Genomic DNA, 26,594 nt, shown 5'->3' on the forward strand with positions numbered 1-26,594 from the left:
CAAGTCTTCAAAGTGTCAAAGCTATATTATAGCTCTTGTAGTATTCACATCAAGTGAACCTAACTAAAACTTTTAACAAAGGATTTCCTTTTTTCTAAGTCTTTCTTCAAAGAGGGCTATAATTCTAACAAAATGCAAGTGAGAGTTAAGGTTCTTGGCCTTTTTACTCATCTGATGACAACTAACCAATGATCAAAGTTTTAAAGCTATAGCTGTACCAGATATTAGGAAGAAGTGAACCTGAACAAAATTCTTCACCGTGCCAGCATTGATAATCAAGAGAGGACAATACAAGCTAATAAAATGAACAGTAAGTATATCATTTGTTTTTGCTGTTACAGTGAAACACCTGACACAAAGCATCTATAGTTCTAGTGTAAGGGCTAACTCGAACTTATCCTTAGGTCCCCTGACATTTTCCTTACATTTTCTATAATTGGATCATTCAAAACCCTAGATAACTTTGCCAATTTGCCAATCTTGTGATTTCACGTGCTCCATGTTTTACTGTACTTACTTATTCAAAACCACATTCAGAAATTCGATATGTAGCCATAGGACACTGGTACCCCCCTACTTACCGTCAATGTACAGTCATAATTTACTTGCAGACAAGGAAAGACTAAATATTACATTTGGGTAGGGTTGGACAGGGTAAGGATACTTTAAAACAATCAGGGTAAAATACTTTAAAATATCATCATGAAACATACAGGAAACTTGAACAGTAGTGGTTGATCCCAAATACAATTTCACACACTGAGCAACATTCCCATAAAGTTTCATGTCTCTAGGTCAAATTATTTCATGTGCATACTGAAACCTCAACCCCTGCAATACCAAACTGTTTTTACTTCTTTTTGAGATATTTGAGACATGTTAAACACAAATATATGTGATGGCCAGACAAAGGCAAATCTATGTGCTGCCCCCATCACACCAAAAACTGAAGTCCATTATCAATAATATTAATGCACATTTGATCTATTAGTATAAATTTTCCATTATTTACAGTCACTCACTAAAATGTCTTGAAGATCAACAAGACGACCATAGTGATCCTCTGGTACTCCCCTGATCTTGACTTTTTGACTCTGAATATATGTCCATGAAAGGTAACAACTGTGTTCCTTATAACCTAGTGGCCCCTAAACAGAGCAAAGTGATATTTTGATAAATTTGGAGAGTATTTCTTTAGCCGTAGCTGCCAGTAAAAGGACTGACTGTCCCCATTTTAGCAAAACTGTGAGAGGAACTTATAATAATGCCTCAGACAAAGCTTGATATAGATCCATCAAGTGCTTCATGAGAAAGTTTAAAACTTCTATTTTTTGCTCTAAAGGCCCCTAAAAGAGGCCAATGTCCCCCATGTGAACAAATCTGGGATAGGTCCTTATACCTTATAACAATGCTAAAGTCCAAATTTGATGAAGATCTTTCAAACAGTTCATGAGAAAAATTCATTTAAAAGTTTTTCAATTTTAAGCTCTAGTGGACCAAAGACAGGTCAAGTGGAACCATTTGAATAAATTTGTGAGAGGACCTTGTCAGGATGCTACAGACCAAGTTAAATGTAATTCTGACCACAAGTTTCAGAGAAGAAGATGTTTAGTTAAAATGGTGACAATGAACGACAGACAATGGATGCCAGACCATTCACCTATAATAATAGCTCAGCCAGAAGCTTCGTTTCAGGTGAGCTTATAAAATTGCTAGTGAAGATACAAGAAACTATTAAATAAAGACTGATTCCAGATACAGCCTGCTTTATCAAGAAAACTAGAATATACTGCAGAAACTTCACACACCCTCAACAAGTGTATACATACTTACAACTGACTGCATCTCCTTTAACACAAATCTTACAATACTCATTTGAGTTATGAAATAGAGCACATTTTTTCAACAACCTTTTTTAAACAAGAGGGCCATGATGGCCCTATATATCACTCACCAGAGTTGATCTGGCGTACTAGTTTTTTTACCCCACATGAGCTAGTTTCAAATTTACCTAGAGATCATCAAGACAAACATTCTGACCAAGTTTCATAAAGACTGAGTCACAACTGTAGCCTTTAGAGTGTTCACAAACTTTTCCTTTGGTTTGACCATGTGACCTTGTTTTTGACCCTAAATGACCCAGATTAAAACTTGAACAAGAAATCATCAAGACAAACATTCTGACCAAGTTTCATTAAGATTGGGTCACAAATGCGGCCTCTAGTGTGTTCACAAGCTTTTCCTTTGATCTGGCATACTGACCTAGTTTTTGACCCCACATGACCCAGGTTCAAAACTGACCTAAAGATCAGCAAGACAAACATTCTGACCAAGTTTCATTAAGATTGGGTCACAAATGTGGCCTCTAGAGTGTTCACAAGCTTTTCCTTTGAACTGGCCTACTGACCTAGTTTTTGATCGAACATGACCCAGTTTTGAACTTGACCTAGAGATCATCAAGACTAACATTCTGACCAAGTTTCATAAAGATTAGGCCACAAATGTGGCCTCTTACAGTTTTCACAAGACAAATGTTGACGCATGATGCACACCGGACAATGACTGGTCACAATAGCTTACCTTGTGCTCTGGTGAGCTAAAAACATATCTAAATCAACATTGGTGTGGTAAAATTAACACAATTATCCCGCTTCATGAACTTTTTCCAGCTGAATTTTTTTAACTAAACATCCGGCAAAACCAGATCTGAAAGATAATGGAAAGATTTTTTCTAATCATCTAATATTTAGAATAGATGTAGACAAAAATTTGATTTAGACAGTTAAAAGATCTTACATGTGTATATATATTGCTTTTGTATGTGGATGTTTCAGCCATATGAGGATCTAGGTTCCATATTCGTATAGTGTCATCACTGGAGCATGTGAAGAATGAATGTGGTGGTAGAACAGACTTCAAACCTGCCTCCAACACTGGGTATACCTAAAGAAATTTTCAAAGTTGTATTTATGCACAAATAATCATGTTGCCCTTCCACTGTTTTTGGCTAAAAAGTCTCTCTCAGTTTAGAAGAACAATCTCCAAAATTTTATATCAGATCTGCACAAGAATACTACATCATCTAAAGATGTGACTAAAAACTAAAAATGAAGCTGAAATATTAATTGAACACAAACCTATCTCACTTCATTAGAACTTACACATGAACAAAAACCTTTCGTCTATGTCTGATAACACAAACCTATTATACTATCTTAGAACACAAATCTATTACACTAACTTAGAACACAAACCTTCTGTACTATCTTAGAACACAAACCTATTACCTTTGAATGCAAACCTATCACACTATCTTAGAACACAAACCTATCACACTACCTTTTACACAAACATATCACACTTCCACTGAATGTAAACCTGTCACACTATCTTAGAACACAACCTATCACAATATCTTAGAACACAACCCTATCTCTCTGTCTAACAACACAGATCTATTGCACTATCTTAGAACACAAACCAAACTAGAAAATGCTTTTGTAAAAAAGCGCATGTCTCCCCCAATGCAAAGTCCTATAGGCAAGAAGTCAATAGGGGTCAGGAGCGAAAGTCAAAGAGACACTGATGGTTGGCTGCAACAGGGATCATCTACTTGGCATGTCCAGTCATCCTGCTAAATTTCAACACTATTGGCCTAGTGGTTCTCAAGTCACTGTTCAGGCTCCAGTGACCTTGACCTTTGATCAAGTGACCTCAAAATAATTAGGGGTCATCTACTCTGCATGTCCAATCATCCTATTAAGTTTCAACATTGTAGGTCAAGTGGTTCTCAAGTTATTTCCAAAAAAAGATTTTACATGAACAGGCCACTGTGACCTTGACCTTTAATTGACTGACCCCAAAATCAATAGGGGTCATCTACTCTGCATTAATCATCCTATGAAGTTTCAACATTCTGGGTCAAGTGGTTCTCAAGTTATTGATCGGAACTGGTTATCAATGTTCATGCCCCTGTGACCTTGACCTTTAACGAAGTGACCCCAAAAACAATAGGGGTCATTTACTCTGCATGAACAATCATCCTATGAAGTTTCAACATTCTGGGTCGAGAAGTTCTCAAGTCATTGATTGGAAATGGTTTTCCATGTTCAGGCCCCTGTGGCCTTGACCTTTAACAGAGTGACCCCAAAATCGTTAGGGGTCATCTACTCTGCATGACCAATCATCCTATGAAGTTTCATCATTCTGGGTCAAGTGGTTCTCAAGTTACTGACCAGAAATGGTTTTCAATGTTCAGGCCCCTGTGACCTTGACCTTTCACAGAGTGACACCAAAATCGTTAGGGGTCATCTACTCTGCATGACCAATCATCCTATTAAGTTTCAACATTCTGGGTCAAGTGGTTCTCAAGTTACTGACCGGAAATGGTTTTCCATGTTCAGGTCCCTGTGACCTTGAACTTTAATGGAGTGACCCCAAAATCGATAGGGGTCATCTACTTTGCATGTATAATCATCCTATGAAGTTTCAACATTCTGGGTCAAGTGGTGCTCTAGTTATTGATCAGAAATGGTTTTCCATGTTCAGGCCCCTGTGACCTTGACCTTTGATGGTGTGACCCCAAAATCAATAGGGGTCATCTACTCTTTATGACCAATCATCCTATGAAGTTTCAACATTCTGGGTCAAGTGGTTCTCTAGTTATTGATCGGAAATGGTTTTCAATGTTCAGGCCCCTGTGACCTTGACCTTTGACGGAGTGACCCCAAAATCAATAGGGGTCATCTACTCTTCATGACCAATCATCCTATGAAGTTTCAACATTATGGAACAAGTGGTTCTCTAGTTATTGATCGGAAATGGTTTTCAATGTTAAGGCCCCTGTGACCTTGACCTTTGACGGAGTGACCCCAAAAACAATAGGGGTCGTCTACTCCAGCAGCCCTACAAAACTATAAAGTTTGAAGGTTCTAGGTCAAATGGTTCTCCAGTTATTGCTCGGAAATGAAGTGTGACGTACGGACGGACGGACAGGGCAAAAACAATATGTCTCCTGGGGGAGACATAATTAATCATAATAGCTTAGAACACAACCCTATTTCTCTATCTAATAACACGAACCTATCATACTTGTTTAGAACACAAACCTATCATACTACGTTAGAACACAAACCTATCATACTATGTTAGAACACAAACCTATCAGACTATGTTAGAACACAAACCTATCACACTATGTTAGAACACAAACTTATCATACTATGTTAGAACACAAACCTATCATACTATGTTAGAACACGAACCTATCATACTATTTTAGAACACAAACCTATCATACTATGTTAGAACACGAACCTATCATACTATTTTAGAACACAAACCTATCACACTATAACAGAACACAAACCTACCATACTATTTTAGAACACAAACCTATCGTACTATGTTAGAACACAAACCTATCATACCATGTTAGAACACAAACCTATCATACTATGTTAGAACACAAAACTATCACACTATAACAGAACACAAACCTATCATACTATGTTAGAACACAAACCTATCAAAAATTCATACTATATTAGTACACAAACCTATCATACTATATAAGAACATAAACATACTACAATATCTTAAAACACAGACTTATCAAACTACATGTAGACTAAAAAAAGTACAAAGAACATTGTTGTTGACAGTTTCTTTACTTCAAAATAAAATTAATATGAATAAGGCAATGCCTCAATCCGGAATCGTTACAGTCCATCAGCTTGCCCAGAAATATGCGTTTGTATCAATTTAAAGGTAGATTTTGGAATAAAAAACAATAATGAACATATTTCTACCGATGTGCAAGATATTGCGGTTCGGAAAAGTTATGTGGACACTTATTACACACAAGGAAAAATGGGTATTCTTCCAAAAAATCTGAAGTCAGACACTCTGTGCACGTGCCGGAAGACCACATCTTTTAAATCGATAGTATATCTCATTCCGTATATAGCACATGTTACCGTAGAGGGATCGATTCCCTAATATTAGAAAAAACATTAAGATACTTATTTTCCCCTCACTGTAGATGATTTTAACACATATGATAAATGCAACAATAACTTCTGTGAAATCCTGTTCCAAAACATAAATTTGATAAAGCTATGAGCCATACCTCAACACCATACACGCATGAACTGTGGTACAGGAATGACCAGGCCTTCCCAATCTTCTTCAGGTCATGGACATCCCAAATATACATACTGTGGTCATTGTATATACATGTTACCTAAGGACAGGAAAACAATATAAACAACATGCATTTAGTTGTTTCATTTTTCATCTATGGAAAGCAATATGTCATATTAAAAACAAATATTTTAAAGGATTCAATTTTAAACATATCGACAGTTTCAAGCAAACTATTACTATTTGTTACAAGTACTATATGTAATACAAGTGACATAAAAATGGTTTTAAATTTTTCCTCAGTATAATTTACATTAGGTGTATCAAAACAGATAACATTAAGGTATTAAATTGCAGAGTAAGCATTTTTGCCTACCTGGCAGGGAAACACAAGGTCATCCAGGTAGTGGGTCAGCTAAACTTTTCCCTAGGGAAAAGGCAAGCTGCATATGCACCTAATGATGTCAGTGCATAGGCGACTTAATTTACATTATATTTGAAAATGTTGCCATAATATTAACAACAATCTTACATGTAGTAATTTGATTTGCAATTACAGCAAAGATATGTTCAAGTAAGTAGTAAAGACATCTCATAACTAAGTAGGCTGATAATTTTTTTTTAAACTGGTGCATAGTAGGGCAGCAGTACAATAATATATAAATAACACATTTTCAACTGATACTTCAAACCCAGTAAAAATGTTCATTTAGTATTTATTGTTTTGATCAAATATACAATACAAAGCACCTGTTGTTCCAACTGAAGTACCGATTACCAAAATTTTCACAAACTGAATTAAAACAAATGCACTGCTAAAAACAGGACGGAAAGAATAAAAGTAGGCTTTGTTGAAACTTTACCACTAATCACTTGTTAAAATGACAGTTTTTCTGCTCATCCAATTTGTTAAAACATATTAAATCTATATTTATTGTGGAAGACTTTTCTGCAAACTATGCGCTTCAATTTGTAAAATTCAACTGAAAAAGTAAAATTTGACTGTTTTTCAGTATAACATTCATCAAAAGAAATAAATACTTTAAGTATTCACAGATGTGAAGATAACTAAAATACCTTGTTATGTTCCTCATCATACTGTATAGCAATCGTGTCAGGATATTTGATATCGCCATCTTTAACAGAATTTAACTGACTGAAAATATACAAAATTAAATTTTATTTTAAAAAGGACAGTATTGTCGCAGCAAAATGTGCCATTCTTAAAACATAAAAGTAAATTTTGGTTTTGGGTACCTACATTATATATTTGATTTTCTATAATCAACAACTGATATTTCCCAGACTTGTTTTGCAACTGAAGGTAGGTAGGTAGGAGTAAAGAAATAACATCATATGCTATTCTGAAAAGTCAAAATTACACAATTCTGTGAATAAAGTTTTCATAGCACAGTCATTATTACTATCAAAAATACTTACCTCAATATTACATGTAGTACAGTAATTGTTGAGCAAAAGTAAGAGATTAGTTATAGACAGTTGGACTCTTCAAAGTGGTCTGATATCCACAACTAGCTGATATATAACGTACAGCAGAAAATTACCTTGGGTTGACAGCAGCAGCAATATCTACTCCGAGATAATGAGGTCGTGGAAGTGTAGCCACAAAATGTAGAGTTGATGAATTAAACACTCTCACAATCCCATTGGCACAACCAACAAAAATATAGTTACCAGCAACTGATATTGCATTGGCACATGTTGTCTAAAACACAGAAAACAATCATATAAAACTACAAACTGATCTAAGGCTATGAAGCAGAAAAAGTTGAATTGAAATACAACTGAAACAATGATTTTGCATATCAGACCTTGACCTCTGTCCATGTACATGAAAAGCATGAACAGTCATGACAGTTCTGTGATTTTGCTGTTTTTACTGTCTATATACTATTTACTTTCGATATACTGTTTATACCTAGACACTGCTCAAGTTTCACTGAAATCTACTTGTTCTGATAAAAAGGAAAACACTTTAATTTCAATTATCTTTCTTTGAACATTTAAGGATTATAGACTATAAAATAAGTATCATTTTGAAGATGTCTGCCTTCAAAACTTTTGTTAACTAATTAAAACAGCATGTTTGAGAATTCCTTTCATGTAGCTTCTATTACAAATTCATACATTGAAAAACAAAAACAAATCTCTCTTTACTGTTATAAAAAAAGCTTAAATGTTAAACAGACTTGAGAGGAGTGTTGGTCTAGTGGATAAGGTGTCAGCCGCTCAATTCAGGGGACGTGGGTTCGAGCCTCACTGGGGTCACGATCATGACTTCTCATATGACACCAGTACTTGAAGCTTTCATCACAATCAAGCTAAAAACAAATTAGTATAAACTAAACAGACACAAAATGCAAGAACACAGCTTACCCTAAGTTCTACCCATTTTTCCATCTGCCGTTTTTCATTGAACTGACACAGATACCCTGACTGGGTGACACAGAATGTGCTTTTCTCTAAACTTCCTGTCCCTGCAGCTACATCACAGAAGAAATTATTCCTGTGGTCTCCGAGTATACCATTGCGCCCATTCAGAGGTAATGTTATTGAATTTATCTGAAAAATTACATTTAAAAGTTGGGATTTTCTTTTTTTTTTAAATCCCCTTCATAGCAATGTGTGGCTGGAAAAGGCATTGGTTAAATATTATCTTATATGTGTAAATGAAATGTGGACAAAAGATGTGACTAATATTGTGTTTTCAAAGATATAACATTTTGTACAGATAAATAGTTATCAAAAATGTCCTGATGTACACTTTTACTTTAAGAAATCCTCATTCACAGATAAGAAAACTTTTCTGTTTCATTTCCAGATGACAACCTTATTAATGAATGAATCAGAATGTCGTAGGCCTCAGTTATTACACATACAGGACAATAACTGATAAGGTATGTCATCATATAAATTTTGTAACATCAAAAATACCATGACTTGAAGCAAACTACCGGTAGGTATGAGTTTTCTGACAGCTCTCTAACCAACAAAAAAGTTTAATAAATAGTCTATGCAAAGTAATAAAGACTAGCCAGGAAGTTTTAAAGTAATGCTCTTCTCATGCATTACTGATATATTGCTGGATGCATCATACAGGACTACAAATTGTTATGCTTTTCATAAATCATGAACAACATGACATCATAAAACACAAATCATGCCAAGAGATTAATCCTGTCACAAAAAAAAAACTTTGTCTATAAACAAAGAAAACACCTGTTTAAGTTTTTAATTATTCTTGTACAAATCATGTCCAACACAAAATCCTTCTCAAAATTGTATCTAATTTCAAATTAAGTCAAATATAGCTGGAAGAGAACATTCGAACTATATTGGTATCATTTTTAGTTTAGAAAGAGAACAGCAACTAGTTAAAATATTTCATACCTTTGACTTGCTACTGTCAAGGTACCAAAACTTGACGTGTCTCATACCAACGGTTACAAAATAAGAACCGTCAGCCGAAAATGACACTGCAGACACCTGAAATATAGTTTTGTTTAAGTACAATGTAGAGTTATTTCGGTATAAAATCTATGTATACACAGTAAAACATTATAAATATGTTACTGTTAGTCTCCTACCTGTTTTGTTCCAGGTAAAATTGCAATTAAGCTCAATTTTTGGTCTCATTCCGGAGACCTTTTTTGAGGTGACTTTTGACTCCATTATATACTGAACTTTTTTGTGACCTTTTTCAAGGTGACTTTTGACCTCATTCTATACTCATCTTACTTGTGACCTTATTCAAGGTGGTCTTTGACCCAATTCTATATTAAACTTACTTGTTACCTTATTTAAGGTGACCTTTGACCCCATTCTTTACTTACCTTACTTGAAACTTTGTTTGAGGCCACTTTTGACCCTGTTCTCCAGTTCCAGACATTGACTTGCATGTCATGTTGCGTTCCAATAGAAACAATATACTTCAGGTTGGGCGAAAAGGCCTAAAATAAAACCAAAATGGCAATCAATTATAGAATCAAAAGACTGGCAAATTAAATAAAAGTACCCTTATATATCTTATGTACAAACATAAATTCAAAACCCTGACTTCAAACTGAGATACTATAGTGTTTGCTACACTTCATTAAAGCAAAAAAGCAACATAACATCAGATTCCTGCATCAAGATTATTGTGTCTTCTGTAATACCTGAAGAAGGCTGACCCAAAGAGCTCAGTAGAGACAGTCAAAGATACTTCATACCTCAAGCTTGCAATCTGTTCTTTAACTAAAACAAACATATATTATACTGACACCAGTATCTCTGTGTTATTGTAGTCGAATGCGGACATGGCTAATAAAGCCCACTATTTTATGGTGTACAAATAAAAACTTGAGAGAAAATTACTCATTTATTGCTTTATTAGCATTGAAATTTCATGTTTCAATGGCTTCAGCCTTGTTGCTTTTTATGTTACAAGTGACCCACAATATCGTATTTCACTTTACATCTAATTAAACTTTACAAAACAAAGATGCATAAAGGATATTACTGCAAAAACCTTCAACGTTTTTACTTTCTTAAAAGAAAGAGCATCGAGAAATTTATATATTTTATATTGTAAGGTATGTCTAATTGAATGCAAAAATCTTGTCTTATTATGTAACGTCTTTCATCAATTGTCAGAGAGTATCTGCCATGCCCTGGGATCAAATTTGCAACTTCTGGATTGGTAACCAATTAATCTCATAAAATCTATAGGTAACAACACCACCAACCAATATATTGTCTACTCATAAACAAGAGGACCATGATGGTCCTGAATCGCTCATCTCTTCCCACATGACCCAGTTTTGAGTATGACGTCGTTTTTTCTATTATTTGACGTAGTGACCTAGTTTTTGAGCTCATGTGACCCAGTTTTGAACTTGACCTAGATATTATCAAGATAAAAATTCTGACCAATTTTCATGAAGATCCATTGAAAAATATGGTCTCTAGAGAGGTCACAAGGTTTTTCTATTACTTGACCAATGGACCTAGTTTTCGAAGGTACGTGACCCTGTTTTGAACTTTACCTAGATATCATCAAGGTGAACATTCTCACTAATTTTCATGAAAATCTCATGAAAAATATGGCCTCTAGAGAGGTCACAAGGTTTTTCTATTTTTATACCTACTGACCTAGTTTTTGACCGCACGTGACCCAGTTTCGAAAAAGATCTAGATATCATCAAGGTGAACATTCAGATCAATTTTCATGAAGATCCATTGAAAAATATGGCCTCTAGAGAAGTCAAAAGATTTAAATAATTTTAGACCTACTGACCTAGTTTTTGACCGCAGTTGACCCAGTTTCAAACTTGACCTAGATATCATCAAGATGAACATTCAGACCAACACTCATACAGATCCCATGAAAAGTATGGCCTCTAGAGAAGTCACAAGGTTTTTTTATTATTTGACCTACTGACCTAGTTTTTGACCGCACGTGACCCAGTGTCAAACTTGATCTAGATATCATCAAGGTGAACATTCTGACCAATTTTCATGAAGATCCATTCAAGGGTATGGCCTCTAGAGAGGTCACGAGGTTTATCTATTTTAAGACCTACTGACTTAGTTTTTGATCGCAATTGACCCAGTTTCAAACTTGACCTATATATCATCAAGATAAACATTCAGACCAACTTTCATACAGATCCCATGAAAAAAATGGCCTCTAGAGAGGTCACAACATTTTTTCATTATTTGACCTACTGACCTAGTTTTTGAAGGCATGAGACCCACTTTCAAAGCTGACCTAGATATCATCAAGATGAACATTCAGACCATCATTCATACAGATCCCATGAAAAATATGGCCTCTAGAGAGGTCACAAGGTTTTTCTATTATTTGACCTACTGACCTAGTTTTTGACGGCACATGACCCACTTTCGAACTTGACCTAGATATCATCAAGGTGAACATTCTGACCAATTTTCATGAAGATCTCATGAAATATATGACCTCTAGAGAGGTCACAAGGTTTTTCTATTTTTAGACCTACTGACCTAGTTTTTGACCGCACGTGACCCAGTTTCAAACTTGACCTAGATCATCAAGATGAACATTCAGACCAACTTTCATACATATCCCATGAAAAATGTGGCCTCTAGAGAGGTCACAATGTTTTTCTATTAATTGACCTACTGACCTAGTTTTTGAAGGCACGAGACCCACTTTCAAAGCTGACCTAGATATCATCAAGGTGAACGTTCTGACCAATTTTCATGAAGATCTTATGAAATATATGGCCTCTAGAGAGGTCACAAGGTTTTTCTATTTTTAGACCTACTGACCTAGTTTTTGAAGGCACGTGACCCAGTTTCGTATTTGACCTAGATATCATCAAGGTGAACATTCTGACCAATTTTCATGAAGATCTTGTGAAATATATGGCCTCTAGAGAGGTCACAAGGTTTTTCTATTTTTAGACCTACTGACCTAGTTTTTGAAGGCATGTGACCCAGTTTCGAACTTGACCTAGATATCATCAAGATGAACATTCTGACCAACTTTCATAAAGATCCCATGAAAAATGTGACCTCTAGAGTGGTCACAAGCAAAAGTTTACAGACGGACGGACGGACGCACGGACGACAGACAACGCGCGATCACAAAAGCTCACCTTGTCACTTTGTGACAGGTGAGCTAAAAAACAAACACTGATTTGGTGGTGAATCAGACCTACAGGTCAGCTTAATAATAATATTATGTACAGTATATATTGAAAATTTCTTAAACAAACACCTAATGTGAAATACAAATTATCATTCTACGAGAAAATTTCCTGGAATCCTTACCACACAGCTTATGCCGAACTTGTGACCATGAAACTCAGCAACTTGTGTTTTCTCTGCCACATCCCAGACCCTCACAGCCGGCTGGTGGCCACTCTGTAATATATATATACATTCAAATGAAAGAATTCTATATGCAAAGCAAGGTTTCAAATGTGTGAGAGGCAGGTGATTTGATGCCAAGAAAGTAGTGCATCTAAAATTAGATTAAGAATATTGAAGTGGCAATTTTTGTCACTTCCTCTTGTAAACTAATATAGTCAACTGTCTAATGATGCCTAAAAATAAGTTAATAATTTTTTGCAATTGTAACATTCTGCCTGTTTCTTTTTAATTAGCCAAAGACATGTTATGTCGATATTGCTAATAAAGTTTGTTGTTGTTGTTTAATTTCAGACTTAATTGATTACATAGTCTTTAAAGCAAAATGTTAGCAGTTTTTTCAATTTACTTATTTATTTTTTCCTGGTAAATAAGTCCAAAAAGTGTAAAAATCTCATCCAACTGGTGCAAGTTTGTTTTGGGGTTAGTGCAGTTTTTCAACAGTATTTCAGTTATGAACCAGAGAGCATTCCTTGATTCTGTACCATTAAAGAGAAGAAAAATGTGCTCTCAGAAACTAGCATATGCTGCTTGAGAGGATAAATGTAACAATATATTAAATGAAAATTCCACAACCTGACAACACTATCTGACCAACGCCAATACACTTACTACTTTCAAAATGAAAACAGTGGTGTTACATTACTTAATTAGGGAATAATTATCTATAGATACATGTACACTATGAATAATTAATGATGTTGAGCCCTGTTCTACCACTCTAAACTGTCAAACTGTGAGTACTAAAACAAAGCTAACTCTTTCAGGTGATTATGATAAATTTCTACAAATGTTTCCAACTGGTCCCATTATACCCCTTAACTTGTTTGATGTTTTCTAGATTGTACTCTGTTTAGTAATAACTGTTGGGCTACTATATCTGTCTCCTATGTACCAGCCTCTTTCATACCAAACAAGAACAGAAGAGAAAGGGTTACATTTCTCTCTTAAAATACTGGAAGTACTTATTAATGGCAAACTTGGGAAAGAATGCACTGCAGTCAGAATTTTTCAATGTTGAACCCTAGCTTTAGGTAAGGATGAATGTTTGAATCTCTCTCTCTCTCCTCCTGGCAATTAACTACTGGCAATTACAACAGCCATCACCAGAAAAGGCTTACAACAGCTTACCTCTCCTGTAACAAGATGTTTGCCATCACCAGAAAAGGCGAGGGATGTTAGCGTTTTCTTTGACACATTGAAGATGTGACCCTGTTTGTTCTTCTTTGGGTTGTAAAGCACCACCACACATCTGGAAAATATTAACAATATGTACAATATAAGTTATATGTTTCACTCAAATATTTTTATACACTTCTTGTTAAACCATTTAATTTTGCAGGTATGAATTTCATGGTTTGGTATAAACAGCTTTTTTTATGGGGATATGCATTCAGATTTCAATTTTTGAATATAAACTGACCACTGTTCATTGACCACTGCACATTCAAACCAGAAATTGACCACTGTACATTAAAACAAAAAACTGACCACTGTACATTCAAACCAGAAATTGACCACTGTACATTCAAACCAGAAACTGACCACCGCATATGCAAACCAGAAATAGACCAATGCACAATTCAAACCAGAAAGTGACCACTGTACATTTAAACCAGAAAGTGACCACTGCATATTCAAACTAGAAACTGACCACTGTACATTCAAACCAGAAATTGACCACTGTACATTCAAACCAGAAATTGACCACTGTACATTCAAACCAGAAATTGACCACTGCATATTCAAACTAGAAACTGACCACTGTACATTCAAACCAGAAATTGACCACTGCACATTCAAACCAGAAAATGACCGCTATACATTCAAACTAGACAAAATGACACACCGCTACTGATGACGATGATGTTGATGCGTTTGATGATAACCTCAATGACAATGTAACTTCAGTAATCAGTTACCTATTCACAAGATGTGCAAAACGTATTTCGCATTACAACAATTTTTTGTAACAGATTTTATTGCTTAAACATTCTATTTATGTTTATACAAAATATGACACCATTTGAGGTATAAAACTGAAAATATAACTATCATCAACAATCTATTTTACTGTAGGTAGAATAATAATTCAACCACAAAAAAGTTGAAAATAAAACCTCATTTATAAACATATACATCTCATTATTCACACAGTATGACTGGGATCCAGTGGGATAAAATAGTGAATCAGGCAGAGATTTGCAATAATGAGTGGAAAAGACTGAAACAATAGGCAAATTATATAAATTGTGGTGTTAAAGTGGTGCTCTATGTATAAATGCGCCTTTGAACGTGTTTATCTGTTTATCGAGAATAGAGCCCTATATAAATCTTGTATGATATAACATATAAAACCCTGTGATCATTGTGTGTAAACAGTCTCGGTTTTCCGGGTTTGATCATAACACTGACCGAGGAAATAGATGCGAAAACACATACACCACATAAATGTTCCTCAAATGTATTTAATTTCAAAATATGGATACCTAAGCTGGGAGAATGTGTAACGGCCTGAAATAAGTTGTATTGCATAACAACTGCTGCAGGTAACAGACTTGGGGTAAAACATTACCAGTATGACTGTCTATGAGTTTGAAGCAGGTATATAATTTGCCAGCCTCAAAGTGGCCTACAGATATGAGCATTGATTACAGCATTAACTTGTAAACATTTTAATGTAACTGAGTGGATGATGGCTTTCACTGACCCCCTGTATAAATCATAACTGCATCTAACCTACAAGAATAAGAGGGCTATCAAACTCACACAAGATGATATATATAATGGATCCACTTTAATAAGGTGAAAACCACAATACATATCACTTCATTTAATATCTACCCTCTTGAAAATCACCTGGGTAAAAACCCTCCAATTAGCACCTAATGAGCATCTTTTATGGCTTTATTTTGGTGTTATGTTGTTGATCCTATCTTTAACAAGGTGATAAACAGGTCATATACAATCAAGGTAAAAAACTGCATAATATAACTGATTGATTCAAATAGCTGACCTGAAATCAGGGTATTTAAGGTTTAAAGTTGGGTTGAGGGCAAGTATATTTGGCACAACATGATCTGAAATCTATCTGTATAATGACAAGAGATGAAGATGTTACTTATTTCCCTGTTCTTACAGCAACCACACTTGATGGTTCAAGTCCCTGGTGGCAATCAATGATTCATGACCAGTCTATTTGAAAATATATACGTCGAGGCTCACAAGGAAAACTGGGTATGCCCAACTGTTTTGCCTCTTGAAATTATAAAAGACATTATTATTATTATTATCATAAATGCTGTCCTATCTCTGAGTCTCACTAATATTTGTTCAGGTAAAAAAATAATGGCTGCACTGGCTATTTGTCATGTGGTACAACTAAGCTAAACAACTCTTCAAGAAGTGCTCAAATGTTAGGCAACAGTAAGAAATTATGGATACCACAGACATGATAGAGTCTTGACATTATACTTTCACAATATTAATCTTTCACAGGTATGCTTTCATAATCCAGGATACTCATATATTCTGTAACCTTGCTAAAATATAACTGACTGCTAGCAGAAGGGCCTGTCATTTTAATAGGGCGTAGCAACATGCAATCATTTTCTTATCTCATTTCATTTTCATTGTATAAAAAAATGAAAAACATAATTCATATTTCCATGTAACTTGTCATGTTTGAAGTTAATGGTTTTTATCATGCAGTTTTGATATTTATCATCCTGTATAAACATTTTAAATAAACATGACCTAAATATTCAATTTTGCTTTTTCTGCAATATTTCATGCATCCATAAATTCACATAATAGAAAATAACTGCAGTGCACCACTATCTTGGGTGCAGCATATTCTGATTTATATATAAGAGATATTTATAGAGTATTAAAGTCTTAAGAAGTATACCACCTCGGAGTTTATTATTTCAAAACGAACAACAAATCACAATTTCATTTTGCAGTAAAATTAAAAGTAATTTTTTGCTTTCTGAATATTTTTTCATTAAATATATATCACTGTGTAATATTGCATCTAACATTTAGAAATGCCAAGCTTACTAAATTGAAACTAGACTAAAATCTCAAGGACGACATGAACAAGTACTATCACTGCACCTATAGACTGTGACTACATGTACCTATAGTGTGACTTCATGTACCTATAGTGTGACTTCATGTACCTATAGTGTGACTACATGTACCTATAGTGTGACTACATGTACCTATAGTGTGACTTCATGTACCTATAGTGTGACTACATGTACCTACAGACTGTGACTACATGTACCTATAGTGTGACTTCATGTACCTATAGTGTGACTTCATGTACCTATAGTGTGACTACATGTACCTACAGACTGTGACTACATGTACCTATAGTGTGACTTCATGTACCTATAGTGTGACTTCATGTACCTATAGTGTGACTACATGTACCTATAGTGTGACTACATGTACCTATAGTGTGACTTCATGTACCTATAGTGTGACTTCATGTACCTATAGTGTGACTACATGTACCTACAGACTGTGACATGTACCTATAGTGTGACTTCATGTACCTACAGTGTGACTACATGTACCTATATACTGTGACTACATGTACCTATAGTGTGACTACATGTACCTATAGTGTGACTTCATGTACCTATAGTGTGACTACATGTACCTACAGACTGTGACTACATGTACCTATAGTGTGACTTCATGTACCTATAGTGTGACTACAAGTACCTATAGTGTGACTACACAGAGTTCAAATTTAGACAAGCATACAAGCTAAATGCTAGTGGAATTTTAAAATAGCTAGTGGGTTTGAAATGTACTAGCTAATTTCAGATAGTCAATAATATAACAAGCAAATGTCTTCGGAGCTCTAGATTAATTGTTTTGAAGGTATACATTTTTCTTCATGAAAGGAATGTTATCATTTATGTTTATGATATTTAATTGTTAAACAAGAATGGCACAAGCTATTTTAAGTTAATAGAAAATATTTTTGTTTGTGACTGGCTATTAACAGAGATCAATCAGTACGTTTTGGCCAGTGAAATATTAATAGAGTAATTAAATATTATTAACTTTAGCCGGTAGCTTTTCATTTTAGCTAGTGATCAAAAAGGGCACTAGCTAATTTCAGCTAGTACAAACTATTGTTAAATTTGACCCCTGCTACATGTACCTATAGTGTGACTACATGTACCTACAGACTGTGACTACATGTACCTACAGACTGTGACTACATGTACCTATAGTGTGACTTCATGTACCTATAGTCTGACTACATGTACCTATAGTCTGACTTCATGTACCTATAGTCTGACTACATGTACCTATAGTCTGACTTCATGTACCTACAGTGTGACTGCATGTACCTATATTCTGACTGCATGTACCTATATTCTGACTACATGTACATACAGTCTGACTACATGTACCTATAATGTGACTACATGTACCTATAGTCTGACTACATTATACCTATAGTCTGACTACATGTACTTATAGTCTGACTACATGTTCCTTTCTGAGCTTTTTTTTTAACTGAATATTTTTTTTTAATATATATTTGTTGTTGAATCTAACTGACATGCCTAGCTTACTAAATTCAAACAAGACTAAATTCTAAAGACGACATGAACAATTACTAACTGACAGCACTTATAGTGTGACTACATGTACCTATAGTCTGACTACATGTACCTTTAGTGTGACTATATAGTGTGACTAAATGTATTTATTAAAGTCTGACTAATGTTGATAAATCTTGAAACAGTGATTATACAGCTTCTATGATTCAAAGCTGAAAATTCTGCAAAAGCCTAAGTATATTGTAACAATTTTCAACAATATTATAGAAAGTCTGATAACTTTACGAATCACAGCTAAACAATCTTGTAACTTAATTACTGTAGAATGAAACCATTCAATCATAATGTAAAAGTCTGTATGGATCATTTCCTCTATTTTCATACATGTTCTTTTAAAAACCAATAAATAAAAACTTAAACAACTAGCTTGTAACAGAAAAGAGGATACTTTACAGAGAGACACAATTCTTGAGTAAGTCTTGAAGAAGCTCTTATGCAGATGGTATATAACTACTTAGTTAGAGGAAAAGTTTTGTATTTTTCTCCTGGACTGATGCTTATACTGACTGACAGATCTATGTTCTTCAAGTGTTTTGAGTGTTGCTAACCTTGCATGATTTATTAGAAATCTCTCAGCACATCTCGGCCAGATGCTGTAGCTTGTACTGACAACAGGTAGGCCAGATGTTTGTACTTCACTGTCGGCAGGTAGAGTACAACATTTTCCTCCAAGGTACACAATGTACCCATGTTCAATTAGAATACCAAACTGGCAGAGGGTTTCTTTTAAAGGTGGTCAATCACATTTAAACAACATTTAATGACATTTTTTACTTTTTGTATATTCTGGTAGAGAATTATTTAAGGAACAAAAAGACCGATTACATAGAGTTAGATTCCTATTTGAAATGTATATTTTATTATTTTTATAAAATTTTGTAATTACTCCCCTTTAATATGAAAGTATATAAAAAGCTGGGTATTTCTTTTTATTTCGATACAATGTCTAGTTTTACATTTGCATTTGATAGACATATCAACTATTGAACAATCTGAACCAAAATGCAAGTTTAAAAGCTGTGTGTAGCTTCTGAATTCATTTATTTCCAATCTATCTTGGTTGCGCAACCAAAATAGGCAAAGGGAGGTAATAATAATTTTTCAAACTTGCGTTTCTAATGAATTCCATCTAAATACATAATTTTTAATGCAAATATTTTACAAATATATTACAATATATCTAATATTTATACATTTCCTTAGGCAAAGTATCTTTATCAAATTTATACTTATGATAAAATAACTCTATCTTGGTTGGGCAACGAGGATAGGAAAATGAAATTTTAAAAATACCTCCAGTTAAAATCTAATTTGTATTAAGTGTTAAGTGAACATAAATGAGTGTAAATGATCAGATGCTAAAGTTTCGAACAAAACCGTTACATGGCCAAAATCTGATTATCCACCTTTAATTGAGAAGATTTCCTTTCATTATTGTTTATCATTAATTACAGGATAAAATATTGTCTGGAAAAAGATCAAACTATCAGAGCAAAGTGTCAGAGTCTGGAAAACTTGCAATAACAATGCCACAAACTATTAGTCTGGTTCAGATAGAATTCCAAGAATAATTATAAATGTAAGGATCTTAAGTGTACAAAATTTATCCCCTACAGTAAGAATATGCAACTTTGCACCAGTATAAACAAGGGCACCACCTACAGGTGCAAAAGATCTTCTGATAGGGCGAAGCATTAAGCAATATGCAGACAGTTATGCTATGGTTCTTGCAGAACTAATTTCCTTAACAGTGCACAAAAAGTTTTTTGCTGTTGTGCAAAAAGCACTAAGCACCTGCATATCCTGATGCATGATTTCTGATCCTGCTGAATGTAACTTTGTCATGCAATGCAATCGGGGAATTAATTAATTCTAAAACTTCCTGGTTTCATACTGTTTCTGTATTTCCATGTACTAAGTTTATTGTATTTTAATGGACTAAATGCCAATGATCATACAACATCAGGTTTCCAGATCAAAATTTACTAACAACAAAAGATGTCAGTGAGTCATCACCTACAGGTAATGATACATAATTAAACAACAAAACATGCATTTTGTCCAGAAGAAACTGGTGCAACATCCTTGCTGACCAGAAAAAGATATGATCACTTGCTAATGAAAGTGGACAGTTGGACAAGATTTCCTAATTGAGTGGTGAACATTACACCTTAGGCAATTATATGTCATAAACTACTTCTATAAATCACAATAGTAATATTATTGGTCTAGACATTTTACTATTGTGTAAGAAAACACTGATACATAATGTATTGTGAAAAAATATTTGTCAGCTTCAGGTAACATCAGAGTAATGCTTTCACTGCTATTCTACATGTTGCCTTCAGCTGTTACCTTTTCCTCAGTATTGTAACAGTGACATGTTTGCCCCAAAACAGCTTTTTCACTTGCTGTAGGTCGAAACTTTGGTTATGTTTTGCAAGTAGTCATGAGGAATACATTCATTCACAATTCAACAACTCACATAATTATCATGTTTTTACATACAGAACATCTGAGACAAAATTCAAATACTTTTCAAGGACTTTCCAAGTACTCATTTCACTTTTTCAAAGACTATTCTTTCTCAAAACAATCACTAGCTGATTAAATGTCTTCATATCTTCCTCCAAACAACATCAAACTGATTTTATTCCATCAAGAGCTTAATGCCAGGCCTGGGTTCAAAGAATGACAAATTCAAGACTTGTGTAATGTAGACTTCTGCTAATGCTATGGCTTTTCAGCACACTTTCCACCATTGATACTACATTTCATCAAATGATGAACAGGCCCATTTGTTTTTGTCAGCTGAAATAGTTTAATCAAGTTTTATTTCCTTCAATGTTGTCCAACTTATTCCATTTAGCATTTCTAAACCAAGGTAATTTTGTTATACTTATTCATTAAAAATTTTAGCACAAAGCTAAAAACGTTGCACTTTCTACATATCTCACAGACTCAGCTATCTATGTTTACAGGGATCAATAAGTCATAAAATATGATATTTTCTTAGAATTTATTCTTTCCACAAGCTAAACTGCTTACCCAACATTCTGGAAAAAAATTCAAGCAGATCTTTTACAAAATTCAAATACTTTTCCAGGTTTTTTAGGGTTAAGTCATTTTTAAGGAGTTTTCAAGAAGCTTAATGTATCAGATTCAAGAATTTTCAGGGCATGGGTTTACTCCACCAGGTTACCTTCACTGGCACTCAATGCATAAAATGCATGCATGAGCTAAACACATTATATATTTGTGTCAAAAGGTAAACTTTAAATCAGCTCCATAGTATACAAGCTTCCCTGGGTGGGCTTTATATATATGTAAATTAATTTTTATTCAATGTAGACAATGACAGACATAATGTTAATGTACATCACATCATCTGTCATTGTTAACCTCCCCCAGCCAGGTCAACCAGGGCAAGCTCATTTTCATGAAAATTCATTAACTGAGTAAATAATTTAAATGTAACAGAGTAAATAACCCAGTTTGTTTAACATATTGCCTCAAGATAACCTGCTATATCACTGAAAATTAGTGTAATAATCATGTTAAAAGATACACCTTAATTGACCCTTGTCTTCTTTTTTGTAAATGTTAATTCAAATCAAACATCAAACATACATTTAAACTGTAGTAGATTAACTATCAATATTCAAAGCTCACTATCTGTACTTAATCATAAAGCAAAAATGTTCTGTGCATTTAAAAATTCAATACATTTGACTTACAAAACCTAAATATGCATTAATACTAAGACTTTTTTGTTTGATCTGTCCTAAAAAAGATTATGTGCATTATTTGCACAGTAACACAATGTAAGGGTTAAATGAGGTGAAAATATTAATTACTGTTCAACTGCCTCGAGGGATAAGAACTTAAAATGATGTCATAATGAAAATTTGTATTCAGATAGGACAATGTTGTCAATATAATTATTTATACTTCAATGATGATACTTAATTTGACTATGCACAGTCTTCTTATACAGGGTGAAATTTGACTATGTACAACCTTCACTTTCTTCTACTATGTTTTGACCAATGGTAAGATACCATTGAAGGAAGCAATTAGTACAAGCGTTGAACAAGAGTGGCAGACTGTCACAAAATACGCCCGTCATCAAACCTGGCCTAATTCAAGGGCCATAATCCAAGAGTGCCAGGGGCGATTTGGCTGGTTATCAATCTTGGCCAGAATATTATGCCCACAAACATTATCTGCAAGTTTAGTGAAGATCGGATGAAAAACTGTTCGACTTAGAGAGCAGACAAGGTTAAATACGCAGATTTCTAGTAATTCAAGGGCCATAATCCAAGAGTGCCCATGGCAACTTGGCTGAGATATTATGCTGACAAATATTGTCACCAAGTTTGAAGATCGGATGAAAAACTGTTTGACTTAAGTTAGAGAGCGGACAAGGCTAAATTCACAGTTTTTCGAGTAATTCAAGGGCCATTATCCAAGAGTGCCAGGGGCGATTTGGCTGGTTATCAAACTTGGCCAAGATATTATGCCAACAAACATTGTCACCAAGTTTGGTGAAGATCTGATGAAAACTGTTTGACTTAGAGGGCGGACAAGACTAAATTTGCAGATTTTGTGTAATTCAAGGGCCATAACCAAACTGCCTGGGGCGATTTGGCTGGTTATCAAACTTGGCCAAAATATTATGCCCACAAACATTGTCACCATGTTTGGTGAAGATCAAATGAAAACTCTTCGACTTAGAGAGTGGACATGCTTTTGGACAACACCCCCCCATTGCCCGCTACGGGTGTTCACATAATATGCCCCTCTCTTTAAGAGACGGGCATATAAAAAGTAAGCTGTAAAACCTTTCTCTGCATGGCATGTAAAATAAAGATATAACACCAAACATCCTGTCATGTCTGGTATAAACGTATGATGATTGCAAGACTAACAGAAGACACTAACCCTGCAGGATATGCTACAATACTGCTGTTTGGATCACAGGCTACTGTTGCATTGCTTGTTGCTGTAAGTCCCAGAACTCTTTCTAGAGTTACCTGAAAATAGAAAATATGTAAATTATAAGACCTACTGATATTTTCAGCACATGCTCTAAGGAAAGTCTGTTTTGCTGAGACATGACATCACAGAAAAAGTATAGTTACATATTGTTCCTATCGCCACATAATTAAGTATCCAAATGTAAGCATGGACTGACTGACACACATCACTGAATCAATATATCTCCCACCACTAGGTGGAAGTTATAATAATAATGACATGAAAGTCAAAAAAATATGAGCATGTCCACTTCATGCAGTTGATATTTACCAAATTTCATTTGAACTGGATGAAAACTGAAAGACTGGAGAGGAGTGAACAAAAAATTGTGACGACAGATAGTCAGTTCAAACACCCTGGCCCTCGACACCACAGCTGCATAGATTTTTTTTTTATTTATGCATGTAATATGGTTCAAGTAGTTGCTTGCATGTAAATAAATGGCACCATCAATTTTGGGATGCATTTTTAGGTTTGGACTGTTGACTTTTTACGGCAGTCAATACTGTCAATAGCTTCAACGGCATTCATCATTTCATGTAATCTGATTTTTTTCATCACCAAAGTGACAGAAAACTACTTAATTTCATAATGGAATATGTTACATTGAATTAATAAAAGATTAAGGACCTTGACTTTCAACAGAAGCAATAGCCTACATATTTTATCCTACTTTTTTCCAAAAGCATACATGATCTTTTTTTAGGCCAAAGATCTAAATAAAGTCTCTGGTGACCTTAAATAGATATATAATGATTAGCTTCTATTAGATTTATTATCGGTCTGATAAAAATCATATCAGATAAATATAGGCTATATTGCACACAATATATTATACAGGACTTATGTCCAATAATCATTCTATATAGCACTGCTCTCGTCCACCTTTTCTTTAAATATTACAGTGACTTAACACTGTAACAACTGAGAAAATCCTATCCACTTTTAAAATATTATTATGGGTTACATCAGACTCATTTATCCATAAATCACATTAAAACTGTAAAATATACAGCATGTGTATATAAAATATAATTATGGAGACAGGTCAGTGATTTTGCCAAAATTTGACAGTTCTCGCATAGAATTTAAATGGGTTTTTTATAATAGGTTTTAAATTCATGTAAAAATTAGCAATTAATACATTTACCACAGAATCTGATACACCTATACCCCACATTTAATTTTTTATTGCTATGATTTAACAGCAGACCTTTAGTCATTATTTCTTAATGGACTTAAATTGGGAAATTAAACTTGCAATACATCAAATTACTGATATCATGCCAATTTATAAACTGAAACTTAAGGTGCACCAGGTATGAGGCTTTATGAATTTTTTAAATATTTACAAAAAATTTCAGTGGTTTGGATTTTTAAAACTTTTTTAGAAAGTATAAAAAACTTCGCATTATAATATATTCATAAACCTCTCATGACAAAAACAAACAAGTGCACCGCCTTGCGGGTGCAGACGCTCATCGCTTTTTTGTCTCTGTATGATAGAAATATTGTCCTTCCTGTGCATTTATATGAAGGTAATACACGGCTACTAAACGCTAGCGCCACCACCAAATTGTGGTGATAAGGAAAAGAGCTATCGACATTTCCGTGGTGCAGCTATCGCCCATTTCTACTTGTAAACACGTAAGTAAAATTTATATTTTATCTCATATTTTCATTGATAGAACTTTTTTCGAAAATCGGAGAATGTAGTTCCGTGTAACAACACTTTTACTACATGTTGGCTGTAATTTCATTGAAATATTATGCAAATTGTGGCGCCAGGAGCTTTTCTCCCAAATTTGACAGTGGCATATTTTCATATCGGCCAGTATTCGAACAGCATTCCGATGAATAGATTCACTGTAAGAACATACCTGCGCATGCAAATCGTGTAGAAATGAATTACACCTATTCCCATACACCAAACAATTACGATAAATACAGTAAAAAGTTATAACACGAGTATTTTTGAAAATGGTGGCGCTATCACTCAAGTGGTGGCGCTATACAGTAGTGGTGGCGCTGTTGTATATGATTAGTGACTGATATATTCAATTTAAATATATGAACATGTCTGTCTGCATGCCCCGGAAATTTCTACAATAATCGATCTTATCAACCTATCCCACACTACACCCAAATTACGTTACTCCACAAAATACATGTAGTAACCTCTACATGATCGCAAAATAATCTCAGTGACATGTATATGGATTCAGATTGTACATCTAAGCTCTATTGATTAATCATATTTAATCGATTGGAATTGAAAATGTACTGTAGTCACTTTTTAGAAAGCTGTTTTGTTTACAGTGACATGCAAACGACGTATAAAAACAAAGGAGAGTAGTTTCAGAATCTTAATACAACAAATACATTCTACACTATCTTCAAATTATTTCCTGGACACAAATCTTTGTTTGAAATAAAAGTATTGCTACTATTTTTCTTGACCTGAATTTAAAGTACACTTCCGTTTGTATTTATTTTGATTGTTTTGGGTTTAACGTCGTTTTTCAACAGTATTTCAGTCACGATGTAACGGTGGGCAGTTAACCTAACCAGTGTTCCTGGATTGTGTACCAGTAAAAATCTGTTCTCCGCAAGTAACTGCCAACTTCCCCACATGAACTATCAGAGGTGGAGGAGGAATGATTTCAGACACAATGTTTTTTATCAAATCGTCACGGAGAACATTTGCTCTGCCCGGGGATCGAACTCGCGATCTCGCGATCCGTACCTACTGAGTTAAGCGGGCGGGCTTACGTTTGTATTAAAGTAGAATATTTAAAGGTTAGAAATAATCCTACATTAACATTTTAAACAAAGGAAAAT

The 26,594-nt window shown here is 34.5% G+C and overlaps 1 protein-coding gene across 1 annotated transcript in view; it reads right to left on the reverse strand.

Annotated features, from left to right (window-relative positions):
- LOC128558326 (mitogen-activated protein kinase-binding protein 1-like) overlaps positions 1-26,594 on the reverse strand; it is a 49,780-nt gene that overhangs the window by 17,222 nt on the left and 5,964 nt on the right. The window contains exons 8-17 of the mRNA XM_053547474.1: positions 23,658-23,749; positions 14,191-14,311; positions 12,961-13,053; positions 9,999-10,115; positions 9,556-9,651; positions 8,542-8,727; positions 7,710-7,870; positions 7,222-7,300; positions 6,131-6,244; positions 2,797-2,943 (exon numbers count right to left, since the gene is read on the reverse strand). Of these exons, the coding sequence (XP_053403449.1) occupies positions 2,797-2,943; positions 6,131-6,244; positions 7,222-7,300; positions 7,710-7,870; positions 8,542-8,727; positions 9,556-9,651; positions 9,999-10,115; positions 12,961-13,053; positions 14,191-14,311; positions 23,658-23,749 (1,206 nt within the window). The remainder of the gene's footprint in view (positions 1-2,796; positions 2,944-6,130; positions 6,245-7,221; positions 7,301-7,709; positions 7,871-8,541; positions 8,728-9,555; positions 9,652-9,998; positions 10,116-12,960; positions 13,054-14,190; positions 14,312-23,657; positions 23,750-26,594) is intronic.

Source organism: Mercenaria mercenaria, chromosome 1, assembly GCF_021730395.1.
Source record: "Mercenaria mercenaria strain notata chromosome 1, MADL_Memer_1, whole genome shotgun sequence".
Taxonomy (NCBI): Eukaryota; Metazoa; Mollusca; class Bivalvia; order Venerida; family Veneridae; genus Mercenaria; species Mercenaria mercenaria.